General features: G+C 36.4%; 1 protein-coding gene across 3 annotated transcripts in view; it reads left to right on the top strand.

Annotated features, from left to right (window-relative positions):
* Positions 1-5,979: 5,979 nt before the first annotated feature.
* LOC117406208 (ralBP1-associated Eps domain-containing protein 2-like) overlaps positions 5,980-10,544 on the top strand; it is a 63,533-nt gene continuing 58,968 nt past the window's right edge. For all 3 annotated transcript variants that reach the window (XM_059030116.1, XM_034010142.3, XM_059030115.1), the window contains exon 1: positions 5,980-6,286. In XM_059030116.1, the coding sequence (XP_058886099.1) occupies positions 6,107-6,286 (180 nt within the window). In that variant the 5' untranslated portion in view covers positions 5,980-6,106. The remainder of the gene's footprint in view (positions 6,287-10,544) is intronic.

The following is a 10,544-nucleotide window of genomic DNA, read 5'->3' as shown; positions in this document are numbered from 1 at the left end:
TTATTCCAATTTATATTGTCATAGAAACTTCAAGAAAAATTGGCCCCTGGGCACAATGACCAATTCCCTTATGAAGCTGCTCTTTATTGTTATTAGGTTGTTATTACACCTTCTGTCAAATCTAAGAAAACCGTTAATAAAAACAATCTGTTGTGTAAGTTTTCTTTTCAAAATATTACAAGTGGCTTTTAATTAAATTAATTAATCCTATAGGGATAGCATTTATTACAAATTCCTTATTAGGAATGGGAAAATCATAAGGATTAATACATTCCTGATAAGATCATATATTTTCTTGATTCTCAAATACATGTACTAAATGGGTTATTTGTTTATCAAACAATCTTTGTAAGAACAGTGATCTTTTTCTTACAATTATGTTTTTTGTTATTCCACATTAGCTCTTTGTGTGGAGAAAAGTTGTGCACAAAGCATAGTTTCCAAGCAGCGAGTGCCAGCTGATGAAATTTAGACAACTTTACCAGACTCTTATCCGGAGAGTAGTTACCCTTTAAAATAAACGGAAGCTGAGACCGTTTTACGTGTCTCTATTTATCCCAAACATTAAAAATATATATATATTTCTACACAAACAAACTTTCAAAAACTAAAAGTATACTTTTATAATAATCGTCATAATATGTCTTTTTCAACCTGTTTAATATTCTGTTATGTGTGTTTGCTATCATTCTCTGTCGTTTTTGCTCTAAAAAGGGTCTACTTATCTAGACCCTCAATTGAACTAATAATTTTCTTAATTAAACCTTTTAATTGTTCTCAGCTCCTCAAAAGTTGCAGAGTTCAAGTTACTTATAAAATGTTATAGCTAATTTGAAATCTGCAACTGCTTAACAGCTGAAAACAAGTAAAAAGGTCTAATTAAGCAAATTATTAGTTCAATTAAGGGTCTAGTTAAGTAACTGAGAGCAGCTGGAATGAAAACCTTAAGACGCATGGGGTCCCCAGGGCGAGGGTTGGGAAGCCCTGATCTAAACAGCTCTACATTTCTGAAGAGAAGTGGTTAAAAGATTACTACTAGGACATACAGGTGACATTTTTGCCCCCGTGCTGACTTCCTTTTTTGTACAGTGATTTATTAACTCACAGTTGCAAAGGGGGTGGAAATCACAGTTGCACACAAATAAGAGTTTGTAGAAGCTTCAGAAATTCAGCTTTAGCAGACCCATGCAGCGATTAAAATAAATAAATATATAAATACAGGACTTTCTAAGCCTGTTAAATAATGGTCTATGGCAGGGATCGCCAATCCTGTTCCTGGAGAGCCCCAATCCTGAAGGTTTTATAGGTGTCTTTACGTCATAAGTGGCTAAAGACCTGGAACATGTTAATCCTGACTACTGGTTGAATTAGGCAATTGAGAAATTGGTTGGAATGAAAACCAGGAGACCCTGTGACTCACTAGGACCAGGGTTGGAGACCCCTGGTCTAAGGGTAAGGATCATTCCACTCAAGGTTTAACGCAGGGAGGGGGGGGGGGGGGTCCTGGAGGGCCGGTGTCCCTCCTGGCTCTTGTTCCAACTTTGCCCTAAATTACTTAATTGGACTAGTTATTACCAATTATTGGTCTAATTAAGTAATTTAGGGCACAGTTGGAACAAAAGCCAGGAGGGACACCGGCCCTCCAGGCCCGGAATTGCCCACCCCTGGATTAACAGGTAGAATTATATAATTAACTATTTCAGGGTTTGGATGGAGGTTTAATTGGTTCAATTAAAGAATTAAAACAGTGTTGGAACAAAGACCAGGAGTGGAAGAGCCAACTTTGGCCATCCTAGGTCTAAGCTGAAACAGCAATACCGAATTATACTAAACTCATACTGTAATAGGATATTGAAAAAGGCAGGCTATTGCATATGCAGATGGTAGAGAGTATCCCTTTAACAGTACAAATGTGCGTGTGGCTTTATGTGCAAGTGTGTTGCAAAGTGAACAGTATCCTATCCACATTTCTGGTATGTAGGTGTTTAAATACAAAAAAATATATATCTGTGGATTTTAATTTTAAATATAACATTATCTTTATTATAGAATGTGGTAAATGCAGGGCTGGTATAGACGCTGTGTACAGTGCCAAGACACACAAAAAACACCATAACACTGGCTTAGTTGAAGCAATGGACATAGCAGTAGAAACATTCAAGATTTTATAGATGAAGAACTTGGCTTTGCATCGTATGTACAGTATTATGTACTAGAGTCTTTTCTAATGTGATGTGCTCAGATTTGGTTGGGACTTGCATCTACAGTGGGGGATAATAAATAAATTGATTAAAAAATCCTCTAAAAGCTCTTTGGAACTCCATTAATTTCCACTGGGAGGCAATTAAAAAAATACGCTTTATTGAAATCTGCATACTGTATATGAATTCTCCTCCCCTTAAAAGGCATAGTTCCCATACACTACACTTTACAATATTTGTAATGGTATTATTAAACGTTGATGAGGATCTGGTGGAGACGACAGTATGAACATATATCCAGAGAAGCCATTGTCAAATTGTGACCAAACTTTCTATGGGCCTTGTTTTGCACAGGTTACTGAGTGAATCATAACTTTGTATCATAAGTGTGTCACACTTTTAAAATTTAGATTTTTAGATATATCTAGAGAATTGACGATCCAAGCTTGCTAATATCAGAATCCGGGGGTAAAAAAAAGGCTGACAGTATGCAGTGAGTGGAAGAAAAAACACGTTTGTTTTATGTGGCATTTCTTACTGATGTATTTCTTTACATTCACTAGAGGCAGAATTTTGCAGGGGGACAGGTTAATGGTTACAGTCTGTATCAGGTGTACTTGGAGATTATTCTGAGAGCTATGGTGAGGCCACAGGACTGCTTTCAAGAGTTTTAAAAAGTCACCAAGATGTGTTGACAGAAACAGAAAATGATACAAAGTAAATCTAAACAACAAGAACAATAGATTAGTTAACCCAGCTCTGAAGTGCAATTCATTTTTGTCTTTTGTCATTTATCTCCATGTCATTGGACATCACAGGTTTAAACATGTCAATAGTTGATTATGTTTTTTGTCTCCTTCTCAGAGATCACCACTTCTCTCTCCATTCTCTTCTTTCCATTTGTGACTTCAACTTGTGCTGGCAAAATATATATATATGATTTTCAAAGCTGTTTTTGTTGAAACACTTTCTTTTAGTTTTACTGTCAAAAGTCATACACCATAGAAGACTGAGCACAGCAACAAGACACAAGGTATTTATACTGCATCAGCAAGGTCTCTCCCAGGCAGAAATTTCAAGGCAGACAGAGGTTTCCAGATGTGCTGTCCAAGCTCTTTTGAAGAAGCACAAAGAAACGTGCAACATTGAGGACCGTAGACGCAGTGGTCGGCCAAGGAAACTTACTGCAGCAGATGAAAGACACATCATGCTTACTTCCCTTCGCAATCGGAAGATGTCCAGCAGTGCCATCAGCTCAGAATTGGCAGAAAACAGTGGGACCCTGGTACACCCATCTACTGTCCGGAGAAGTCTGGTCAGAAGTGGCCTTCATGGAAGACTTGCGGCCAAAAAGCCATACCTCCGACGTGGAAACAAGGCCAAGCGACTCAACTATGCACGAAAACACAGGAACTGGAGTGCAGAAAAATGGCAGCAGGTGCTCTGGACTGATGAGTCAAAATTTGAAATATTTGGCTGTAGCAGAAGGCAGTTTGTTCGCCAAAGGGCTGGAGAGCGGTACACGAATGAGTGTCTGCAGGCAACAGTGAAGCATGGTGGAGGTTCCTTGCAAGTTTGGGGCTGCATTTCTGCAAATGGAGTTGGGGATTTGGTCAGAATTAATGGTCTCCTCAATGCTGAGAAGTACAGGCAGATACTTATCCATCATGCAATACCATCAGGGAGGCATCTGATTGGCCCAAAATTTATTCTGCAGCATGACAACGACCCCAAACATACAGCGAAAGTCATTAAGAACTATCTTCAGCGTAAAGAAGAACAAGGAGTCCTGGAAGTGATGGTATGGCCCCCACAGAGCCCTGATCTCAACATCATCGAGTCTGTCTGGGATTACATGAAGAGAGAGAAGCAACTGAGGCTGCCTAAATCCACAGAAGAACTGTGGTTAGTTCTCCGAGATGTTTGGGCCAACCTACCTGCCGAGTTCCTTCAAAAACTGTGTGCAAGTGTACCTAGAAGAATTGATGCTGTTTTGAAGGCAAAGGGTGGTCACACCAAATATTGATTTGATGTAGATTTTTCTTCTGTTCACCCACTTTGCATTTTGTTAATTGATAAATATAAACTATTAACATGTCTATTTTTGAAAGCATTCTTACTTTACAGCATTTTTTCACACCTGCCTAAAACTTTTGCACAGTACTGTATATATATATATATATATATATATATATATATATATATATATATATATATATATATATATATATATATAAAATAGATATATTTCTTAGGGTCAGTACTTAAAACACCAACACCACAATTCTAGAATTCTAGAATCCCCCCCCCATGAAACTCTGCTGTAATATTTCCTTGCGACTTCAATCTCAGACTAAAAGAAAGTGTTTCAACAAAAACAGCTTTGAAAATCAAATCCTGATTTGAATGACACATCCTCTTTTGGGGTGAAAGGGTACAAAGCAAAGGAGCTTTTTAATCTCATAGGCAGAGCTTGTTGAGGTAATTTGGCAGGTTTGACACATATAATTTGCATCATATTTAAAACATGTAAAGCAGCAGGTAGCCATTGTGAATATGTTGCCTTGTAATGAATACTAAAGAATATGTCTGTTTAAAAAAATGTATAAGGGAACTGGCAATTTGATCAGAAATGCTACACAGTACCGTTTTCAAGGTCAAGTATCCCCTTTCCCTGCTGTGCACAAGATGGCAGTAGTTCTATCAGATCCTTGTGAAACATTGCAGTTTTGCCACTTAAGAGTGGAGTGAAGAAAGACTAATATTGCAACAGCTTCCTATTCGCCAAACAGTTGATGTTTACCGTATTTATTGGTATGTTGTCAATAGGTGTACCTGTAAGGCATTTTCATTATAACATTTAAATGAAACTGATCTGTGTGAGAAAAAGCATTGACTATGTCAAACTCACAATAGCCACTCAATCTTTCTACTCCTGTCTGTCTGTTTATGGTGGATCACGTATTCACAAAACCAGTGTAGCTCATACACTTCATGCATCAGGATTGTGATAGCATAGACCTGAATAACCTTAACTATCCAGAGGATTATATTTTAATTATTGCGCCGCTTACACCTTAGCGTTTTATGCAAAGTACCAAATTACAAAACTATGATGTATGCAATTATTTATGCTAACACCATATACAACGATTATTGAACAAACATATATTTGTAATATATGGTAGAAAAGCATTATCCTTATATTTTTCATACATAGAAATTGACCCCTTTTATATATATATATATATATATATATATATATATATATATATATATATATATATATATGTGTGTGTGTGTGTGTGTGTGTGTGTGTGTGTGTGTGTGTGCAGTAAGAAGTCACCGTTTCGCCGTTCTCACCTCGGGCCATGTTATAATCCAGATCACAGGATGTTTGCCTTTTTCACATATCCATTTCACAACAAACCATTTGATTACAGTTGCCATTGCAATCAAATTATGGGGATGCTTTTAGCTTCTTAGTTTTATATTATTGCGCTTGCCATCCCCTCACAAATCACATCTTTCACAAACAGGTGCACTGCAGATAATAAAGTATGCAACTCAACAGCAACCCTGTGTGAAGAATAATGTCATTCCTATCAAACGGCAAAGCAAACGGAATGCACATTATTACCGGTATTTTAGGATGTTGCGTATATCACTGATTGAAAATGAGAAGGCTTTCAGCATGTTCTATGATTTTGCAAGCTGACGTCAGTAGAGCTGTTCTATGGCGCCGCTATGCGTTTTCATGTGGTAATTGGTCAGCCACTACAAGCACAACATTACTGCAGAGACGTCTTTGCTCTGGACACACATCGCATTTTACTGATCTGGTAGCGCCACTGCTGAATCGAGCTATTTAGGGTCGAAAAGGGTTTTTCTTGAATGTGCCAGGAATGGATCAGGGGCCTGGCACGGTGTCGGAAGGTGGATTTATATCCCTGAGTGAAAATGAACAAAGATGTTACTCAGATCTTTATACTTTGTGCCAAGCTGACAGCTCCGAGAAACTAGCAGCCAGTAAAGTGAGAGAACTATTCAGAGCATCCCAGCTACCTGTAGATACACTTCACCAGGTGAGCAAAACGCCTTTCGTTTAATTGTACTATTTAATTGTACTATTATGTGTAGATTTTTTAGTGCTGTTAAATATTTTATTATCATTATTATCTGTGTTTATGTATATAATGGGTATCAACACAGTATTGTAAATAATTGTATCGTTTACGATATTTAAAAAAAATAAAAATCATACTACACTGTGTCAGCTTGATGTGTACAGCGAACTAAAAATTATATATTCCGATAGGTGTTTGATATATCATAAATCAGGAAGTGCAGCCTACTACAAACGTCTGTATTTTTTTCAATTGGTGGTTTGTGTTTTCAAATTTATGTCGACTGATTAAATGGTGTTATGATACATTGTTTTGTAAAACGAACATTACACATACTCTATATAATGGTATTTTTGTCATTTGAGTTTGCAGTCGTATCGCACACTTATAACACGGTGTAGTTTTTTGTACTATATATAGCTGCAAGTATTTGAGTCGTCCTCGGTTTGCAGGTTGCTCTGTCCTGCTCTGCGTGTGGTAAACAATGGAAACTGCAGGATGTTCTGTATCATTACCACAGAACTGTAGTTAGCCTATCTATTATTCATGACACTACAGTTATGCATAGTTTATTGTGTGAAATGATCTGTTCTGTGGTTAACTTAACCAAACAAACAAAACATGTTCATGTAATTACACTAAAACATTGAAAGTGCCAGAATGGGTCAAACTTCAAATATATTTTCCTGTAGAGGAATAATCACTACTGTGGTATTATGCTTTTTTTTCAGAATGGCTCAGGATGCAAATATAGCCTTCATCCATGTATATATATATATATATATATATATATATATATATATATATATATATATATATATATATATATATATAGTATAGTATGCAATGTTTCTAGGTTAGGCAGTTACCACGACATTTGAGAAGCAACATCTTCAGTACAGGTAGGCCTAAGAAATGTAGTCACACTGTTCTGAAAAATATGTGTTCATGGTCTTAATTACATTTGTTTAAGATGGGAACCAGAAAATAGTTGAAAAGGGCATAATAAGCCAATTAAGTATAATTTTAATTAAAATACATAAATAATGTAGAAACAAATAGACTACATGCATAATTAATGACAACACAATAAAATAACAGCCTGTTAATCACAATGAATTAGTGTTGATCAAGGATGTAATATGTGAGTGTGGAATGTGCCACAAATAGATGTTTATATGGAGCAATACCCCATACATTGTTACAAATTGTGGGTTTTACAATAACCATGTTGAAAATATCAGCTTTACTTGAGTTTCCTGTGAACTGTTATCAGTAGCCTATAACTACAAAAGACTATCCCCTTCTCAAATTAAAATTCTCTTTTAGCCTACAGATGCTTTTTGACAGGGTAGTTCTCAGATCCCTACTGCAGAATAAAAAATACTTTTCGGTAATTTATAAATGAATGCAGCAAAATATATTGTGCAAAGAAAACCAATGAATAAATGACTTGAAATGAATAACACACATCTTACTGTACAGGGGAGTGCTTCTCTGTAACAAATCATTGTAAAACTAATTCAAAATGAAAGAATATTCAAATATGCATTTGAATGCTGAAATAATATTTGAACGTGAAAAATCCATGTTCGTCCTAGCACTAAAGTTAGACTCTAGCTCTAATAAATCAGATTTTTTTGTTTCAACTTATGATGAAAAAAAACAAAAAAAAAACCACAATTGTCTGTTAATAAGGTCATCTTTCTGAATAATTTATGAAATTATACTCAAGGATACTGTTGCTTTTGATATTTCATTAAAACCATATTCAGCATGGAAACCCCACAAGCACAGCCAGTTGTATAAAACAAACTCATTCAGAGTACTTTTGCTTACAGAGGTTGTGTCTGTAAAGCTACTTAGCTTCAGCTGTCTGGATGGCCCTTAGAGATACAGCAGGAAGTTAGAAGCGAGCTGCCACAGCTGTAAAAAAGGGTGTGACCTGCCGATATCATGCTGCTTAAAGGGGAGGACATGGCAATTGTTTTCTGCAGTAAACTGATCAGCAAGTGCAGCACTCCTCTCTCTCTCTCTCATAGTCACACCCATTTGCAAAACTTTTTCAAGATGAGGTCACTTTTTGTAGCAGATCTTTCACTGATGGATTCAACCATTCTACCTAGACAGAAACAGATTAGATGCAGAAGGAGCACTAATGTTCTACAGTTTCTCTTCCAGCCTTAATCTGTTAAAGTACCTTTATTACTCTTGCATTTAAAGAATGTTCAACAATTAAAAAACAGAATACATGTCAAGGTTAAAATGCTTTATAAAGTATTCTAATACTCTATATCATCTTCTTCTTCTTAACACTAGGGGGATGTGCCATTGACCAAATTGGCTTCCCTTTCAGTTGTTGTAATTCTGAGTGATGTTTTTAAAGAGATGAGACAGGCAGTGGAGCCTGTGTTGACCCTCTGCCTGCTACTTTTGAGTGTTTTATTATTTTAAGGGGTTTGAGTCCAAACAGGAGGTCCCCGGTTCAAATCCCAGCTCACACACTGATTCACTGTGTGACCTTGAGAAAGTCACTTAACCTCCTTGTGCTCTTTCGGGTGAGACGTTGTTGTAAGTGACTCTGCAGATGATGCATAGTTCACACACCCTAGTCTCTGTAAGTCATCTTGGATAAAGGTGTGCTAAATAAACAAATAATAATATTAATCATAATAACCCTGAAGTTTAGCAGAACACATCCTTAACTTGAAGTATTGAAGCATTACACAGCAACAATATACCAAAAGCTGATTGGGGTCTAGCTTTACAATGTATTCTGTTTCTTACGCTTTTCACTCTTAAGCAAGTAGCTTGAAGAGTGTCATTTCATTATAAGTAACGGCTCAAAAGATCCTCTGTCAGACGCCAACAAAAAGAATGATTTGTTTGTATCTTTAATAGTAACTTCTTTGTTGTCTCCCCCGTGGTGTTTGGCAGAGAACACTAATAACTCAACTGGATCCCTGACAATGACACAGTGTGTCTAAAAGATCCTCTGTTGAATGTTTATGATTTTTTTTGCCAAAATTCTTTTATACACAAAAAGAAAATAAATCTTAAGGCCACTGTAGACATCTTGAAAAAAACAAAGCAGCTTACAGAGTATTTATGAATCATAAAAATAACATTTAAAATAGGCAGATCGATAACTCTAATTGGGCAAACTGATCCCGTGAGTCACTTTCAAGCTCAATTACAGCCCTTGCACAATTAATTCTTCAGCACCAGAAAGTTTAATCTGGACACTTAACACTAAAAGCTTTGATACATTAGAAGCATATGAATGTCAGTGGCAACGGTTACGGTTGTTTAAAAAGTTTGCTCGTTACTGAAATCTGCACAAGACATATCCCCTAACTGGTGACAGTTACCCTCCAAAGCATTTGAAGGTTTTTAGTTGTATACAGTGTGGACATAAATTTGTTAGGAGTTGAGTTAGTCTTTTTTTATCTGTATGGAGTCTTGTTTGAGGTTCATTATGACATGTTTCATTTTTGCATATATCTGGGGAACCCTTTTCTAATTGTGATGTGATGGAACTTGGTCCAGTAAAACCTGTCTAATCCAGCCCCTCTACATACCAGTATTTTATATAATTCAGCATGATTTTTGGATCCTGACAAAATTCTTATTGAAGTTAATGGACTGATACCCTCTATAATCTGAAAACCTGTCTATTCTGGAATCCAAAATGATTTTTATGACTCTTCTGCCTAAAATCAATGCAAATCTCACTGTGCAATCTGGGTTTTTCTTCTCTAAATTTAAATAATGAGTATAAAAATAAATGTCTAAATGTCCACACAAAGAGCTACAGTAAGTCAAACCTTTTCAGACATTCTGAAATGAAAAGATGCTTAATTAAAAGCAACAATGAGAAAATCTGAATGCCAGCAGGAAGCGCCTGAATCCTGTGTGCAGGTACAGTACGAACTAGTGAACATCTTTCTGCGGGAAACAGGCTCGTGCTCATAACAGGTAAAGATCTTGTTGAGGCATTGCTGTGTTTAAAGTTTACCGAGACATTGCTGTGTTTATTACACTGCGCATGTACAGTAATAATTAAGCATTCAAATAGTTTTGTCATTTTACCTTTTTAGGTGCAATATTCAATTTTTTACTGTAACACTGTAATACAGCACACTGTCTAATCCAGCACAATTTTCCATTACCAAGCGACTCTGGATTGTACAGGTTTTACTGTTTTAACATTATT

The sequence above is a fragment of the Acipenser ruthenus genome, chromosome 9 (genome assembly GCF_902713425.1).
Source record: "Acipenser ruthenus chromosome 9, fAciRut3.2 maternal haplotype, whole genome shotgun sequence".
Lineage (NCBI taxonomy): Eukaryota > Metazoa > Chordata > Actinopteri > Acipenseriformes > Acipenseridae > Acipenser > Acipenser ruthenus.
The sequence above is the reverse complement of the archived record's forward strand: the minus strand, read 5'-3'. Positions and strand labels throughout refer to the sequence as shown.